The sequence below is a fragment of the Caretta caretta genome, chromosome 24, assembly GCF_965140235.1.
Source record: "Caretta caretta isolate rCarCar2 chromosome 24, rCarCar1.hap1, whole genome shotgun sequence".
In the NCBI taxonomy this organism is placed as follows: Eukaryota; Metazoa; Chordata; order Testudines; family Cheloniidae; genus Caretta; species Caretta caretta.
The window spans coordinates 1213725-1231754 of NC_134229.1; the positions used below are offsets into that span (position 1 = coordinate 1213725).

The 18030-nt window shown below is 54.1% G+C and overlaps 1 protein-coding gene across 5 annotated transcripts; it reads left to right on the forward strand.

Moving 5' to 3' along the window:
- Window positions 1–201: 201 nt before the first annotated feature.
- Window positions 202–16757, forward strand: UBE2Q1 (ubiquitin conjugating enzyme E2 Q1). 5 transcript variants are annotated; one of them, XR_012666012.1, is made up of 14 exons: window positions 202–579; window positions 3501–3605; window positions 4023–4127; window positions 5042–5092; window positions 8603–8743; window positions 9565–9649; window positions 10260–10320; window positions 10894–10984; window positions 11080–11138; window positions 11718–11766; window positions 12547–12642; window positions 15200–15266; window positions 15559–15875; window positions 16318–16757. XR_012666012.1 is itself a non-coding variant. In XM_075123071.1 (13 exons), the coding sequence occupies exons 1-13, from the start codon at window positions 304–306 to the stop codon at window positions 15636–15638; spliced, it is 1266 nt and encodes a 421-aa protein (XP_074979172.1). In that variant the 5' UTR covers window positions 202–303; the 3' UTR covers window positions 15639–16757. The 5 variants fall into 5 exon arrangements, 4 of the variants coding, with proteins under 4 accessions (XP_074979172.1, XP_048684217.1, XP_074979174.1 ...); XM_075123071.1 differs by having other exon boundaries at window positions 15559–16757; XM_048828260.2 differs by lacking the exon at window positions 15559–15875 and having other exon boundaries at window positions 204–579.
- The last annotated feature ends 1273 nt before the right edge of the window (window positions 16758–18030 follow it).

Genomic DNA, 18030 nt, shown 5'->3' on the forward strand with positions numbered 1-18030 from the left:
GTCGGGGAACTCACTTCCGGGCCCCGGTGCGTTGGATCTGGTCGTCACTTCCTCTGTCCGGCGGAGGAGCTCAACGTCATTTCCTCTGCGGCTGCGGCTCCTCCCAGCGACAGGTGTGCGGGGGAGGGGCCACTTCCGGTGACGACGACCCGCCTCCTGGCGCGCGGGCCGGTGGGAAGGGGCGGGGTGACTTCCGGGCAGCGGGGCCCGTCCCGGCCGCCATCTTGGGCCGGCTCCTGGCGCTGAGGCGGGGTCGGCGGGGCCCGGGGCCGTCGGCGGCGGAGCGGGTCCCTCCATGGGAAGATGCAGCGGGCGGGGGCGGAGGAGGCGGCGGGGTCGCAGGCGGCGGCGGGGCCCGGGCGGAGCGGGGGCGGCGCGGCCTCCCCCGGGCGGCTCCTGAGGCGGGAGCTGCGGCTGCTCGAGTCCATCTTCCACCGGGGCCACGAGCGGTTCCGCATCGGCAGCGCCTGCCCGGACGAGATCAGCTGCGAGTTCGTGCCCGGGCCGGGGGCCCGCGCCGGGGGGTCCGGGAGCCGGGGCCCACCCCCCGGGCCCGTCCGCATCCACTGCAACATCACGGTGGGGGGGGCGGGGTTCGGGGGGCGCTCCCGGGGGGGCGGGGTTCGGGGGGCGCTCCCGGGGGGGGGCTCCCAGGCCTGGGGTCTCGTTTCCCCGCGGTCGCTGCGTGGGGCTGACACGCCCCAGCCCGGGGCTGGCTCCGGGCCGGCGTCTCCGCCCCATCGCCGGGTGGCGGCGGGGGGTTAAAAGCTTCCCCGTCGCACGGGCCGGCCCCAAACCCTCGGCTCTTCGGCCAGCACGGTCGGAGCGGCCACGCTGCAAAACCAAACCGCGCCGAGCTCAGAGCCGGACCGGCTCCTTGGGGCTCCCTCCGTGGGCCTGGAAACAGCAGCGCGCCGGTCCCCTGGGGGCTAGAGCCCCGGCGAGCGGGTGGGTCTCCGAGCCAGGGCTCCAGCCCGAGGTGGGACTGTCTACACGGCTACTTGTAGCCCTGCGGCGTGAGCCCAGTCACTTGACCTTGGCTCGGAGATTCGCTGCCACAGGATTTTAGGTTTTTTAGTTATTTTTTTTAGCAGTGTAGATGTACCCTTTGAGAGGCAAAGTTCAGTCCAGCCTGCTCTTCTTCCTTGCTGTGAATCCCAGGAACTAAGGGGCTGTGGTAGGAATGCTGAGATGAGCCCCTGCCTCCAGCGCTATATTCATCCTCACTAAAATGGTAGTTATCTCTTCCCCTAAGGAACAGTTCCCTTGGCTCATTCAAGTTTAAGCTTCCTGTCCTGCACCTGCTCACTCTCTGGGATGAGCAGGAATGGGTTGGGCGTTTAAATTTAAAAGTAAATGACCCATTTTAGTCCCCTTTTCAACATGAATGTAACTGATCTGAAATGCAGATGCCACGCTGCCCCAAAAGGTGCTGCAGGGTTTCCGAGCAGAGTGGAGCTAGAGCAGGGGCAATACGACATGGAGGGAGAGATGTGCATGGTGTACCTATGAATAAATCTCTCTTCAGTCAGGTGGGATTAGCTTCTGGATTAGACCCTGAAATCTCTGCCCTTTAGACACTCAGCTGTAGGTACTGCTGTATGCAGACACCACCTCAGCTGAGGCTGGCTAAGCTGGGGCTTGTTTGATGTGAGGTTAAAGTGCTAGGGGTGAGCAGTTTGCTCCTAAAACCCTGACTGCATGTTCATTTCCAGTAACTAGTGAGACACAGCTGCCTCAGGATGCTGTAACCCACTTCACATGTTATGCTGCCTAAGGTGAAGGGGGTTTGCAGATGAGCTGCGCCAACTATTGGCTCCATGGTGCTGGGAATATCACTCAGAACCCCAGGTGCCACTCTCCTCCTGTTCTGATTCAGATCTGACAGCTGGGGATTGTGGCACCCCCATTGTCCACTGGGAGGAATTTGGATTATGGTAGACTTGTGCCTGGTGCCAGTTGTGGTTTGCAGCCTGCTCTATGGTGTTGGGTGAAATTCCTTAGGTGGACACAGGATAACCCAGTCTGTCCTTCTGCTATCTCCTGAAACATCAGCATCCTGCTTCAGAGCTTCTGCTCTTTGCTTTCACGGGGAGGATGGCAGCAGGATTGCAGTGCACACACAGAAGCCAGAAGGTCACTGGGCAGAACTTTGAAATGGTAAACTGCAGTCTAGAGCAGCCTGCAGTGCGCACAAACCTTGGTGCAGAGTGCACGTTGGGTTGGTGTGTAAGCAGGGTGTGACTGCAGGCTTGCCCTAGTATTGGCGCAGTCTCTGAATTGGATTGCTCCTGAGATTGCAGGAGAGGGATGGTGTTGGCCTGTTGTGACTGGACAGTTGCAGCAGTTAAACTGGCCATGGTAATTCTTGGGTCGGTCTCCCCTTCTGGGGGTCCCAGTGGGAATTCTGCTGGATAGAACTGCGTGCGTGTCTTTGGCCCCAGAGGGTTTCCGTTATTATCCTGTTTCTCAGGACACGTAACTGTTGTAAGCGTTTAGTCCAAGACAAACCTCTCTGCTGCCCACCCACGCACAAGGTCTCTGCCCAGGGTGTTTGCATGCAGCTCAGAATGAGGAATTTTTGTTGAAAACACTGGTTTAGCTGTGTTTGAAATGAAACGTCAAATAAGGACTTGATCTTTCTGGTGCACATGAGACTCCTGGCTCTGCGTGGGCTGGATTTTACAGGACTCTGTTTGTTGTGGGTAAAAAGCAAAGGCTGAGAGTTCCCTTTCAGGGAGCAGTTGAGCATGTGCAATAAGAACATTAGCACGCTGCAGGGGGCTTTGGAGCTCGTGGGCCATATGCTGCAGCAGCCTCATTGACTCAAACATTCTTGTTGTACCTAGGTATTGGGGCCTGCTCAGGTAGGGTAGGTTAAAGGCTGGGGTTGCAAGCAGCTTGTCCTGAGGAGAAGCAACATTCTGCACTCCCTTGCCCAGGGGTCTATTTCCATGATGTGAGTTCCGGGATGATTTTCCAGAGGGCTTATTTAAAAAAAAAAAAGATACATTACCAAGTGCTGTCAGCAGAATGCAGGGCAGAGGGGGCCTGCTGCCTGCTCTTAAGAGGCTGACAGGCAGTGGTCTGCGTAGGATGGGAATGTAGAATTTAATTCACTCTCCTCGCCATTCCTGATCTGGCCCTAGTGCCCGTAGGCAGTAGTGTGAAGTGACATAGACTTTGCACTTTTCTTTCTCTCGCCTCCCCATCCGTCAGAGAGCTTGTGGGTTGGAGGGAGTGTAGCAGCACAGAATTGACACAGATTAGTGCCATCAGAGCTATTGTTTATTTTGCCTCCATCGGGGATTAGTCCGGAGGGTGGAGTGCATTTGCTTGGACGCTGTCCTGCTGAGCTGTGTGTTTGTGAGGGAGGAGAGGCAGGACTGCAGCTTGCTGCACCAGTCAGAGGGATGCTCCCTCTGACATCCTAGGCTGGGTGGGGTTGAGGTGCACTCTGTAACAATGGCCCAAATGTGACCTTTTCCCCTGTTCTCTAGGAGTCTTACCCAGCTGTTCCCCCAATCTGGTCTGTGGAGTCGGATGATCCAAACCTGGCAGCTATCCTGGAGAGGCTGGTGGAAGTCAAGAAAGGAAATACATTGGTGAGGGTGGCAAGGAGTGGGGAAGGGCTGGATGTGGAGAGCTTGAGTAGTAAAAGCCCTACGAGTCCCGTCTGCTCTGTGGTTCTCTAGTGTTCTGCCTGGTGTGATTGTAAAGGGATTTGGAGAGTCAAGCCGAGCAGTTCAGGCTTGTCCAGCTAGTGAGTCTCCCTATCCTCTTCTGTTACGTGGGATGTGGCTTGGTTGCTGGTTGCAGCCTGCAGTCATTCTGGCATACAGCCCGCACTGGTGCGGTGCAGAAGCTGCGTTCAGTAAGGAGCTTCTCCCATGACCTCCCCGCGTATCTGAGTTGCATGCAGTGAAGAGTGTGGTGGTGTCAGGGGCTGCTTAGGCTGCACTCTATTGCTGGGGGCTGTGTGTCTTTTTCTAATGCTGCTTGTCTGTCTCCTCGCTGGGCAGCTTTTACAGCACCTGAAGCGGATAATCTCCGACCTGTGCAAACTCTACAACCTTCCCCAGCACCCAGATGTCGAGATGTTGGACCAGCCTCTGCCGGCAGAACAGGTAACAGGCCTGAGACAAACTGCTCCGACCTTGACCTGGGGGAAAAGCCTGCTGAGAAGATGGCTTTTGTGCAGCTTTGCACTGCAATGGCCCTTCTCCCATGTGCCCAGCCCAAGCTGGCACTCTGTCTGTCGTGGGATTCTGTGGTGCTAGATCTGGGGGTGCCCTCCAAACGGGGTCTGTTTTCCAGGGTTGCGGCTTTCCTTGCTCTCCTGGAGCATGGCAGATGGACTAGTACCTGTTTTCACCAAAGTGCTGCTTGCCTAGTACTCAGCAATGCCCTGCATCGCGTGTGCTTCTTGTAACATACAGAGAGGGCAGTGCACTGCACGGGTCCTTTTCTTGCCCAGTCTCTGTGCGGGTGTCTGTGGAATTGAATGTGTATGTGTTTAGCTTCCGTACCTGAGACGAGTACGTCACCTTGGCATTACTGGCCAGCTTTGTTGAGCCAGGTTGCCTGTGCGGTGCTGGTAGAGCCCCGACTTGGTGATCTCCCCACTCTGGATATGTATGCCAGTGTGTCAGATGTTGCCCACTGGGCTTTCTCTGGTTACTGCCCCAACTTAACCCTTCACCTCTGAGGCAGCTATTCTAGAACAAACAGCCTGTAAAAAGCTTCTGGCTTCACTTTAGCTTTAAGCTGAATTCTCATTGTCAATCCTATTCCAACCTTCCCTGGAAGCATTACAGGGGATTCTAGGGCTCCACTTGCTGTTAATGAGGTACAGAATTGTCTAGGCCCCTGCCCCGGAGCACCTGTCGGTGAGCTTTGCCTGGTGGTAGCTTCCTAGCTGAGGTGCTGCTTGTTAGCGCAGGCTGTCTGGGTAGTTGTCACTCAGCTGGCTAGCTCCTCCCTGCAGAATGGCAGCGAATCCACAGGGGCCGTTCTGATGCTTGTCTCCGTCCTCCCATAGAGCACCCAGGAAGAGGGGTCCTCGGAGGATGAAGATGAGGAGATGCCAGAGGTAAGTGCCGGGGAAGTTCACACACTATCCGGCAGCAGGGGTGAGGTGGGGAGAGAGCTGTAGTGACATGTCAGGAAAGGAGCTGAGGCAGATTAGCCTGAGCAGCAGTTGTCAGATTCAAACCTGGCTTGTTCCTGTTCAAAGCATGAGCAGCTCCTTATGCTGGCCAGGTTGGGATCCGTCACTGAGCGTGTTTGGGAGTCATTGGGTCTGCTTTACTGAGAGCCTTAAGGAAACGATACTGCTGCCATCCTCTGCATTTGGTTGATATCCGAGACCCGTGTTTTCAAGACTTGCCATTGCTGGGGGAGATGAATTATGAGCTGGGAACAGAATCCCTTGGCTTGCTGCTTTGTCTGTTTGTACTGCAGTTCTCCAGGGCCTGAAATTTACCAGCTAAGCTCTTTGATCTCCTTGGTGTGGAGTTTTGAGTTGCCATTGCTGGCACTGAAATTGTATAATGGAAATCTGACCCCTGGAGAGAGAGGGTTAGGCAGGCTTGTGAAGTGTGCAAGCAAGAGACTTGGCCAGGAGGTGAGAGGTAATCGTATCTCACTGCAGGCTGGTGAGGACTCAGTTTTGCTGTAACTCCTGTCGGCTTTAGCTGTTGGTTTGCGCGCTCAAGGCCTTTTCAAGGGGATGGAATAAACCTGACTCTGCATGGTGATGTTGCCTAAGATGCCTCTGGCTAGGAAATGGGTGTGCAAGGTTCATACAGTTCTTCCCAGCCATTACAGCAGAACCTGGGGGGCAGTTACAGGCCCTGTACAATTAGTGGGGGGTGGTACAGTGTAGGGATTGTAGTGAAGATGAGAGCCTGTTGGATCAGGGATAGGCTCATCCCCTGAGAGAGGCTGTTGTGCGTTAAACTGATACGCGACATCACATACAGTATGTGTAAACTCACCCACTTTCCCAGCCTGCCTGTGACATATACACTCCCCCACGCTGCGCTGAGCTGGAACTGTCAGTAGTGAATGGACCCTTGAGAACTGGGTGGTAACTAGAGTCTCATGCTTTTTACAAATGTGGAATAACATAATAAAATGAAAAACCTCACCCTGCAGTTACTGCTGCATCCCACAAGGCTGGGCCCCTCTCCTCACTCCAGGCATTGCAGCTGTGTTCAAGGTGCAGTGCCGCTTCAGGTTTGGCCCAGCCATCCTTCCATCATGACAATGGGGGCGCAGCTGGGCCAAATTTGAGTGAGTGGCGATGTGACCCCATGCACCAGGTCACAACGTCACTCTCTCAAATCTGGCCTGGCCACTGCTGTCACCCCTCCACCCACTGTTGTCATTTTGGGCTAAACCGGAGTGGTGATGTAACCCTGTGTGCCTGGTTGTGGTGCCTGGAGAGGGGAACTGGGCTCAGCCCTGTGGGACAGGAACCACCACTGTGGGGTGAGTGCAGGTCAGGCTCACTTTCAGGGCCTCTGAGCCCCTGGGGCGGGACCAGACCCTAGGGAGAGAGTGGGTGGAAATGGATAAAATGAAATGAAAAAATCACATGGTCCTAGTGATAACACACTTGGTCCTGAGACTCAGCTGGACTAACTCTGACACCTCCAAAATGACCCCTGATCCTGGGCCCTGTGGCTTCCATCAATGTGCTGTGGCCAGGATCACTGTAGGGTGCTGTGCAAATTAATCCCGTTTGGAGGGGTTTCCTAGGCAAAGCCCTTCCCAAAACACATTGTTTCTCCGGAATAGCGACAGGTGCCCTGGAGCGTGTCGAGAGCAAGGTGCTCCCTCACGGAGGTTTAAAACTTCATTGAGGTTCTGCACATAGTGAGGAGGTTGGTGGAGTCGGCACTTAGCTAACAGAGCTTTGTATGGAGGGACACTGCATCTCTCCTGAGTGCCGATAGCCATCAGTGCCTCAGCGCAAGTGACGAGTGCAGTCTGCGGATGCAATGGGTGTAACGCAACACATTGCTGCGCTGGGGAATGGGGCTTCTGACCATGCTCTGTGAGGGTTGAGGAGCCAGCGTGCTTTGGCTCTATGTGGATAGTGTTTTATGTCCCACTCAGCTACCTTCCCTGGCGAGCTGACTGTGGAGGGAGGGAAGGGGGCTGCAGAGCTGGGGGTGATCTGGAAGACCCTCCACAAGTACCCTGAAATATGGGACTACTTATAGAGAAAAGGGCTCTGAGCTGCTCTGGGTTTCACAAACACAGAGGCCCTGGGAATCTGCCCTGGGTCCCTTCCACACGCTTGGTGACCACAGCGTTTGTCTCCATGTATTGAGACAGCTCCGATCGCTTTCCCCCTTCACGAGCAAAGGCTGAGCAGAGCTATGGAGCCTTCCAGTTCGGGGGAACGTACATAAGGGGATAGTGGCTAATTATAAGAAGAGCTGGACTTGGCAGCAGAGAAGCCGGTAAACAAGGAGCTGTACGTGCCAACTTTACATGTGGAAAGGAAACATGCCTGAGGGGAGCAGAGGGAGCTCACCTGGAGTCTGCTCAGAAACCTGCTTAATTTTGGGTCTGGGTTTCCTCTTTCAGAAATCTGCAGCCTCCGCCAAGGGGTCCCCCAATGAAGTAAGGGAGCAGGGACAGCGTTGGGAAGGGGAAAGGGCAGGATGGCTGGTGGTTGGGGAGCAGTTGGATACACAGTGAGATTCTCATGTGGCAGCTGAGACCAGCAGAGCCTAGTAATGACTGGATGTGGGATTTCACCTTTGAACGAGCTGCAGCCAGTTCCCCGTGGGAGGGCTGGGGCTGTGGGAGTGACAGCGGCTACAGAACCTCAGTATTTCTCTTGCTCTGGAGATGAGAATTTCTCGGAGTCCCATTGTTGAAATCGGGGTGAGTTTGCGTGTGAGCTCCAGGGACACGTGTAGTCTGCATGGCTACACGTGGCCAGTAGCTGTGTAGCAAACGTGCTGTCTCCAGCAAAGGATGCAGGGATAATCCAGAGAGCTGCGTCTGCTCTGGGATCCTCGGGCGTTCTGAGCCTTGCTGTTCACTAGAGGCAAAGAGCCGTCTTTACTCGTGCTCGCCTGAGTGCAGCGACAGCTCGGAGCTGGAGAAGTGCAAAGGTGTCACAGCTGTATGGCGTCAGGGCGATGGAGTTTGCAGCTCCCTGGCACTCTTTACCTACTTGTCCTGGAGGCAGAGCATTGCAGGATGGGCTGGGGGCCATTCCAGGTAGTTTCCTACTCTCTTCCTGATCCTCCAGAGGAGTGAAGTGCAAGTGGTGTGCTGGACCCAGCTCGCTGCCCAGGGACTGGAATTTCCCATCCCATAGCTCAGACCTGGCTTCCCTCTGCCCCACGCTGGCTTCTGACACCACAGGCCCACCAGGATCTTGTGACATCTCTGCACATGTTGGGAAGGGAGTTGCTGAGAATTTCCACTGAGGGAGACTGGGAGCCCAGGGTGCTCCTGAGAGCCTGCCCTGGGTATCGTACGTTCCATTGAGTTGCTGTAAAACTGCAGCTGCCGGGAGCATTGAGGAGTGGAGCTGGGTGTCTGGTGTGAGATCTTTCTTCTCCCTGCCCAGGACACTGAGGACTTGGATCACTATGAGATGAAAGAGGAGGAGCCAGTCGACGGGAAGAAGACTGAGGATGACGGCATCGGGAAGGAAAACCTGGCCATCTTAGAGAAAATCAAACAGAACCAGAGGCAAGATTACTTAAATGTACGTGTCACTAGGAGGGGGGAGGGGCTGGGGCACAGAGGGGGCCAAGGGATACCCCGTGAAGCTGCTGCACCACTTGGGAGAGCAGTGCTCGGGCCTGCGTCGGTCCCCTTCTGCTGCAGCGCTCTAGCTCCCTAAGCACAGTGAGCCTCAGTGACTCCGGTTTCCATGGAGGGATCTGCATTTGCTCAGTGCTCATGACGCTTGTAGTCTGCATGGCCACACCTGGCCAGTAGCTGTGTAGCAAATGTGCTGTCTCCGGCGAAGGATGCAGGGATAATCCAGAGAGTCCACGTGAAGACAGCTGTGCTTGGGTGCCTTATCCAAAGGAATCTGGCTCGCTTACCTCTAATGCTACTGGAAGCAAGTGCAGCTGCTTCTCCCACTCCTTGCTGGAATTCAGGCCCCCTCCTCCAGTACGGCTGAGCTGGAGCTCTGCCCTGCACAGCACCAGGAGGTCGGACCCTTCCTGGACTCCTCTGTTTTTGCTGGGGTACAGCAGGTGTCTTGGGGTAACACAGGTCTCGCCATTGGTCTGGGCTTGTCTTCGCTGAGCTCATCTCGGGCTCTCTGCCTGCCTCCTAACTTAGAGGATCTGAATTTCTGGTGCAGCTGTCACTGGGGAGGGGTGGCCATTACCTGGAAGACTGGAGATCTTGCAGTGCAGAGGAGGGGGCTGCACTGAGGGCAGTAACCCACCTGGGCCAAATCTCCCAGGGCAGGAGTTCTGGCTCAGGCCTTGGCTTCAGTAGCAATGACTGTAGTGAGACCAGTGAAACAATGTGATTGCCTCCCCATCCCTCTTCCCGACCCCCTCGCAGGGCGCAGTGTCTGGCTCTGTGCAGGCCACTGACCGGCTAATGAAGGAGCTCAGGGATATTTACCGATCACCAAGTTTCAAGGGCGGTAAGTGGTGACTAGTCTTGGGCCTGGAAAAGGGGGAAGGAGGGAGGGGCAGCTTCTGACCTTACTTGTGGAGGGCCCTGCTGTGTCTGCCCCGCCTTAATCTGATTGCTTGTGTCATGGTCGTGCCAGCCGGTAACTAATGGCCAGGGAGAGCTGGTCTGTTGAGCAGGTCACTTCCCTTCCCTATGTCCTAATGGAATGGGCTCCCCAGAGCCGTGTTTGGGGTTCAAAGGAGATGGGGGAGCTGGACCAGTGATATCCCGGTCAGTGTTAGAGGGGAACAAGGAGCTTATGCGTGGGGGGGGGCCTCTGAGTTGGTAGTTGCTTCCCTTAAGTCTCTAGATGGGTGTGATGGCCCTTTCACCGTGCGCATTGGTGGCGGTAGGGGGATGACTGTCCCCCGCCCCTACGCCCCAAGACTCTGGGAGGGGCAGTCAGAGTTGCTGGTGCCCCATGGGGACAGCCTGTCTAGACAAGGGCGCTCCCTGCCAGGTTGAGCTCGTGCTTTGTCCCAAGGTGACTTGGATCCAGAGGGCTGCTGCTCAGATCCTTGTCCGAACAGCGACTGCTGTCTGCAATGGCGCTGACGTGTCCTTTCTCTGCTCCGCAGGAAACTATGCAGTTGAACTAGTGAGCGACAGCCTGTACGATTGGAACGTCAAACTCCTGAAGTAGGTGGCCTGGCTCGGGAGGTCGTAGGCAGAACTTGGGTTGGCTGGGCCCTGGTACATAGAGCTTGTGTGTAGCGGGAGAGGAGGTGGGAGCTAGTGACTAGAGCAGGAGGTGATGCTTGACAGATCTGGGCTGTGCTCCAGACTCTGCCACTGAGACTCACATGCCCTGCCCACTCTGTGCCTCGGTTTCCTCTTTGCTTCGAGGGAGCTGTGGAGCAGAGAGCTATTTGCTGTTTCTGGAGCTTTGGCATGGGTGCATATGACACAGTCCCGCACCCCCCTGCCCTCCAAATGCAGCCACTCCTTGCCTAAGGCCACATATGCTTCCCTAGGAAGCTGTCGGTGTCGTGCCATGCTCCTGCTGGGGGGTCCTTCCGTCTCCTCCCCTGGTGCATGATCCTGCTCTTGCCTGGGGAGCAAGGGGCTGGGCTGTGAACCTGAATCCCTTCGTGTTTGTGTTCCAGTAGGAATGGGCTTGGGGTCAGCCAGGTGCAATTGCCCTGAGTTCCTGTGGGCAGTACAGAATGTTGCCTGCCCTGTGCTCTTACCCCATGGGCTCTTCCTTTGCAGGGTTGACGAGGATAGCGCTTTGCACAATGATCTCCAGATCCTCAAAGAGAAAGAAGGGATGGACTTCATCCTCCTAAACTTCTCCTTTAAAGTAAGGCCTGCTGCCCCCGGTCCCTTCCTGCCCCACTCTGCCCTGCCGGAGCTTGTATTGTGGTTCTCAACAGCCCTGTCTCTCTCTCCTTGCAGGATAACTTCCCTTTCGACCCACCGTTTGTGAGGGTTGTGTCCCCTGTGCTCTCGGGCGGGTAAGTGACCATTCAAATGATTGCGCTTGCCACCAAGTGCTTTGGCTGTGGCAGTCCCTTGTCCCAGATCTAGGGAGCTGCTGCTGGGGCGCAGTTAGATCTCTGCATTAGTACCAAGGATGGTGGTTCCTCTGGGCTGGGGAGGGGGTGTAGATAGTCTCCGTATGTCTTTGGTCCAAGTCCCCTCGCTGGGTCTGCGGAGAGCATTTGAGGTGACGCTCCAGTGACTCCACCCCCCACCCCAGTAGGTCAGTGGCCATCTCCCCAGTGTGCTGTTTGCTATTGGTGACTGGAGGTGCTAGAGGGGGAAGGTGACTGTGGCCTTTCGTGGGGGAGTGCAGGGCCCAGCATGGGAGGGTGACTGTGGAGGTGACAGAGGTGAAAGGCGCCGGAGACCTGCTCAGCTCCTGTCTTCATAGCAGCTAACTAGTGCTGTTTGTGTAGAACTGCCACCCCCCTTTGACGGGGAGCAGTGACTAGATACCTCAGGCTCAGGAGGGGGAAGGGACTAGGCATTGCTGCAAGAGATCTGTGTGATTGTCCTTCGTGTAACTGACTCAGGTCATCTTCCCTCCCAAGGTATGTTCTGGGGGGAGGTGCCATCTGCATGGAGCTGCTTACAAAGCAGGTGAGTGTCTTCTCTGCAGCGTAGGCTGCTGCACTGTGGGAAGGCCTGTGTTCTCACAGGTGGCCATTGTGTGCCCTGGGCACCTAGTGCTTAGGTGCTGGGAGCCCTGCTGGTGTCTGAAAATCCTGCTGCTAGAGTTCACGCTCACACACTGCTCTGACTCCTTGACTGCCTGGCGTTATGGGGCTTCCCTGTTTTGTACAGCACTGCTCTCTTCGTTTTCGGGGAGGGAGAAAACATTTGCTTACAGGATATGGCAAAATGTTCAGTCAGTGGGCAACAGTGCCAAGCAGCAGTGTTTTCAAAGCGGGGGAGGACTTGAAGACTGCAAGGTGTTGAAACTTTCAACACAATCTTAAGCAAAGCAAATCTCTTCCCTCCCTCCCCTTCTCCCCGCCCCTTGAGTTAGTGTTCCATCAGCCTCAGAGAACACACCCCAGTTCTCTAGGGCTAGCATTGTTCTTGTTCTTTTCACTTTTATAGGCCAGGGTGAAGAGGGTCATGAAAATGTCCCTCTCTGAACAAGTGGTGACCAGCCTGCAAAGATTGACAAACACTGGCCTAGCACACTGGTGCAGCCTGAGGTGGGCAGGCTGCTGATCCTCTGTTAATAGCCGTACCCCAGCATTGCTGGATGGGGCCTGCCTGGACCCCCCAGCGGAGCCCAGCCGAGAGAAGCCAGCTCCTGCCAGTCAGGAGCAGAACGCCTTCTGTTGGCTGTTGCCTAGTCACTGGGAGGGCAGGTTCCCGCCAGTCTCACTGTTTCACCTTGTTTTGCAGGGCTGGAGCAGTGCCTATTCTATTGAATCAGTGATAATGCAGATCAGTGCCACGCTGGTGAAAGGGAAAGCAAGGGTGCAGTTTGGAGCCAATAAAGTAAGGCCCTGTCTGGAGCAGCAGGGGGAGGAGGGAGTGTTTGAGACCTTGGTAATGTTTCAGAATCATCTACTGTGTGGATGCAGTTTAAAGCCAAGATTCCCAGGTGCCTTAATACTTGGGAGCTGCTGTTTCCTTGGATGATGTGATGAATGGCAGGCGACCAGCTTGGCTTAATGGTGAAATCCTAGCGGATCTTAAACATAAAAAAGAAGCTTACAAGAAGTGGAAGGTTGGACATATGACCAGGGAAGAGTATAAAAATATTGCTCGGGCATGTAGGAATGATATCAGGAGGGCCAAATCGCACCTGGAGCTGCAGCTAGCGAGAGATGTCAAGAGTAACAAGAAGGGTTTCTTCAGGTATGTTGGCAACAAGAAGAAAGCCAAGGAAAGTGTGGGTCCCTTACTGAATGAGGGAGGCAACCTAGTGACAGAGGATGTGGAAAAAGCTAATGTACTCAATGCTTTTTTGCCTCTGTCTTCACTAACAAGGTCAGCTCCCAGACTGCTGCGCTGGGCATCACAAAATGGGGAAGAGATGGCCAGCCCTCTGTGGAGATAGAGGTGGTTAGGGACTATTTAGAAAAGCTGGACGTGCACAAGTCCATGGGGCTGGACGAGTTGCATCCGAGAGTGCTGAAGGAATTGGCGGCTGTGATTGCAGAGCCATTGGCCATTATCTTTGAAAACTCGTGGCGAACCGGGGAAGTCCCGGATGACTGGAAAAAGGCTAATGTAGTGCCAATCTTTAAAAAAGGGAAGGAGGAGGATCCTGGGAACTACAGGCCAGTCAGCCTCACCTCAGTCCCTGGAAAAATCATGGAGCAGGTCCTCAAAGAATCAATCCTGAAGCACTTGCATGAGAGGAAAGTGATCAGGAACAGCCAGCATGGATTCACCAAGGGAAGGTCATGCCTGACTAATCTAATCGCCTTTTATGATGAGATTACTGGTTCTGTGGATGAAGGGAAAGCAGTGGATGTATTGTTTCTTGACTTTAGCAAAGCTTGTGACACGGTCTCCCACAGTATTCTTGTCAGCAAGTTAAGGAAGTATGGGCTGGATGAATGCACTATAAGGTGGGTAGAAAGCTGGCTAGATTGTCGGGCTCAACGGGTAGTGATCAATGGCTCCATGTCTAGTTGGCAGCTGGTATCAAGTGGAGTGCCCCAAGGGTCGGTCCTGGGGCCGGTTTTGTTCAATATCTTCATAAATGATCTGGAGGATGGTGCGGATTGCACTCTCAGCAAATTTGCAGATGATACTAAACTGGGAGGAGTGGTAGATACGCTGGAGGGGAGGGATAGGATACAGAAGGACCTAGACAAATTGGAGGATTGGGCCAAAAGAAATCTGATGAGGTTCAATAAGGATAAGTGCGGGGTCCTGCACTTAAGACGGAAGAATCCAATGCACCGCTACAGACTAGGGACCGAATGGCTAGGCAGCAGTTCTGCGGAAAAGGACCTAGGGGTGACAGTGGACGAGAAGCTGGATATGAGTCAGCAGTGTGCCATTGTTGCCAAGAAGGCCAATGGCATTTTGGGATGTATAAGTAGGGGCATAGCAAGCAGATCGAGGGACGTGATCGTTCCCCTCTATTCGACATTGGTGAGGCCTCATCTGGAGTACTGTGTCCAGTTTTGGGCCCCACACTACAGGAAGGATGTGGATAGATTGGAGAGAGTCCAGCGAAGGGCAACAAAAATGATTAGGGGTCTGGAACACATGACTTATGAGGAGAGGCTTAGGGAGCTGGGATTGTTTAGCCTGCAGAAGAGAAGAATGAGGGGGGATTTGATAGCTGCTTTCAACTACCTGAAAGGGGGTTCCAAAGAGGATGGCTCTAGACTGTTCTCAATGGTAGCAGATGACAGAAAGAGGAGTAATGGTCTCAAGTTGCAGTGGGAGAGGTTTAGATTGGATATTAGGAAAAACTTTTTCACTAAGAGGGTGGTGAAACACTGGAATGCGTTACCTAGGGAGGTGGTAGAATCTCCTTCCTTAGAGGTTTTTAAGGTCAGGCTTGACAAAGCCCTGGCTGGGATGATTTAACGGGGAATTGGTCCTGCTTCAAGCAGGGGGTTGGACTAGATGACCTTCTGGGGTCCCTTCCAACCCTGATATTCTATGATTCTGTGAATCAGAAATGCCAGCAGTGTGCTTTGTCCGGGGCTGTGGGATGGAGCCAATAATCCTGGTGCGAAGCCCCCTGTGCTGTCATGCCCTTTGGGGCCGCAGTACCCACCTGCATCTCAGCACCCTCAGAGCTGCCAGGCATGCTCTGGAAACCTGACTGGGCTTGGGATGACGTGCTGCGTTCTTGTTACAGCTCTGGAGTGGGGGCTGGTAACCCTGCGCAGATGGGATCACTCGCAAGCTGCCTGCCACCATCAGCTCTGATCATTTGCAGCCTTAGGTGTTGGTCCCAGAAATGGGTATGAAGTGACTTGGGGTGGGACATCCCATGGTGCTGGCCCGGAGCAGCTGGTTTAACTGATGCCTGTGTTCTGTAGTGCACTGACCTGACTGTCCCTCTGGCTTCCCCTTGCAGAATCAGTACAGCCTGACGCGAGCTCAGCAGTCCTACAAGTCCCTGGTTCAGATCCATGAGAAGAATGGTAAGGCCTCCAGTGGGGGGTGTGTGTGTGTGGGGGGGTGTCTGTCTGCCCTTGCCATGGGGCTCCTGCAGAGGGCACAGCAGAAGAGACAGCATGTTGAGCCTGTCTGTGCCCACTTCAGAATCACTGCTTGAGAGCAGAGTGACTGAGTGGGATGCAGGCAGTGTGTCTAGTGAAATGCCCTGGTTCTCAGCTCGTGCTTGGACCTTGTGCAAAGCCTCCTCTCTTGGCATGTGGGAAGGACCCTTCGCTCGCTGCAGAAAGAGACCGAATGTAAGTGTGTGTCGCGCAGGGGAGATGCTGTGGCATCTGTGCAGTGGCAGGATGTCTGGCCTTGTTAAAATGTTCCTGCATCTGCTTCGCGATGTCTGATTCCATGAGGCTTTACCCATCTTATCCATGTGGAAGCTAGCAGCTGGGGCAGAGCAGGACTGCGAATAACAAACCCAGCTGGATGGAGAACTCTCTCTCTGAAGAACTGCAGCAGCTCGAAGGAGCTGAATGTGTAATACCTTACTTGGCCTGAGACCGAGATGAGTTACTGCTGACACAGTTCTCTCCTGTTTGCTGAAACTATCCATCTCTTCCTCCACCGCTTCTCAAATGCAGGTGCATGGGGCATATTACAGGGTGGGTTAAATTTGGTACCCAGCTAATTGAACCATGTAATGCTGCCACTAAAAACGGCTGTGTAGCAGAGCAATATCTGGGTGATGCCTGGCCTAGCCATCCTGGGGGTGCTTGTGGTCCCGCAGAACTAGACCAGGTATTGCATGTGCAGAGCTGGAGTGCTCGAGATGGAGAGTATTTTCCTGCCCTGTGCGTGCAGCATGCATACTGTGCAGTGCTTCAGTGTGGGCAGAACCTACAGGCAAGGCATGGGAGGGGGGAGGAGACTGTCCAGCTGTCTATCGCAGAGCTGCATGGTCTCACATGTGAGGCTCTTGTCACATAGAAGGTTGCAGGAATCTGGTGTGACTGTTCTGGGGAGTCTAGCTGTAGTAGTGGGGTGAGACTTGTCCCTCCCATGGAGTCTTTGTTCTTGTTTCAGGCTGGTACACACCACCCAAGGAAGATGGCTAGCACTGACAGCTGGCTGGGCTCTGCAGGACCACTTGGTTACTTTTGAACGCTGTACTTGGCCCGTAAGATGCCCCTGTGGCTCCCTCCTGGGATGTGATCGCTCTGCCTGTTTGCAGGACAGTAATGTCTGTCATAAACTCAAAGGGGAAAACTGCGTAATCAGTCGGACTGACATGAAACTCTTGCTGGACCTTTGCTAGCAGGCATCCTTATTAAAACAAAACTCTTGAGCCTCTTGTATCGCTGGAAACTTTCGACTCCGCTCCGGTCTAGAGCACCCTCCTCACCTATGCTACGGATTTAATTTATTTTCTTATTTCATGTACACTGCTTTTTTTGGTTACAGTGTATGATGGATGTGTATGGAAAATGTATCTTTGAAGAAAAATTACAGTTTGTTAATTTGAAGATGCTGGTCTGACTATTTTTTCTCATGTTACTGCTGAGCTGAGTTCTACACTGCAGGCACACCATACTGCTCTGAGCCCCTTAAAGCGATGGTGGGCAAGCCAAACTCTGTCTTCAGTGTGGCGGTGGAGCTGTGTTGGGGACGGGGCAGTATGTCTTTCTTTAACTTATGGCTGGCCAAAATCTGCTTGAGATCAACACTTCTGAAATCCCCACAGGAGAACTGACTGGGGAAGTCTGGTATGCAAATGACTTCTTTGAGCATCCAAATTCCATGCTGTAAGGAAGAGGTGGTTAGCCTGCTAATCTGCTAAATCAAGAACAGATTTTCCTTCTAGAAACCACAAAGTGTCTCACTTCTGGAGAACAGAGGATAAAGTAGCTATAATCTGTATGTGCTCTGGGGGGAGGGGGCTGTTGCTGCTGGGGGGGACTGTAAGAAGCCCTACGCTTGCTTGCATGTGAGATGTTGCCCTGCTCTCTAACCTGTTCTGGTTTTGTCTCTGCCAGGGCTGCTGTTCAGTAAGACACGGGTGAGCAAAGCACCTCGCATTCAGGGAGACAGCAGGTTCAGTACTAAACTGGCTAATAGCTGGGCCAGTTCTGTGCTCCCTGTAGAGGTAACAGAGCATCTCTACCTCCTACACTAGTGAGGCAGGTTACTGGCTGAGGGGAGGTTTGCCTGGAAAGGCAACCCTGTTTATGCCCCCCAAATTCATGGGGTTGTGATGAACTGATTATGGCAGCTGGGCTCTCTCCTGTAGCCTCTGACTCCATTTCTGAAGAGGTATATGACTGCCCCTTTTACCCTTGCTGGCAGTTACCTATGTGATCTCAGTCCCCTGGACCTGCTGAGTACAGCTAGGCTTCTGGGCCTGGAATAGTCAGTGTGCAAGATGATGTGAACCCTCTGGCTTCTGGCCTCTAGCTATGGGCCATGAGACCAGCAGATCATCCCCCATCTGCCTCCTGTGTGGTTGGTTCCTTCCTTCCTGAAGCAGCTGCTGCTGGCAGCTGATCGCCCAGAGGTCTCCAATGGGGTAAACTGCCCCCTACTGCTTTCCTGGAGTTCAGGCACCAGGGGAGGGTGTGTGTGTTGGACAGAGTACTCCCTGCTCATCCCCTTGTTTGCTTCCTGTTCTTATCTTCCATCCCTTAAAGGTGGCATTTAGATGGCCAGTACTGTGACTTCATAGCTGCTGTAACATCTAGGCCTGTCAGCATGAACTTTCTCGAATAGAAGCTACCAGAACTCACAGGCACTCAGAAGATG

What these genes read in the sequence shown, in the direction of transcription:
- UBE2Q1 (XM_075123071.1), top strand. Translation starts at nt 304, where the DNA reads ATGCAGCGGGCGGGGGCGGAGGAGGCGGCGGGGTCGCAGGCGGCGGCG. An exon ending in ATCACCAAGTTTCAAGGGCG is followed by an intron (nt 9,650 to 10,259) that starts GTAAGTGGTGAC and finishes TCTGCTCCGCAG; the next exon opens with GAAACTATGCAGTTGAACTA. An exon ending in TGCAGTTTGGAGCCAATAAA is followed by an intron (nt 12,643 to 15,199) that starts GTAAGGCCCTGT and finishes TTCCCCTTGCAG; the next exon opens with AATCAGTACAGCCTGACGCG.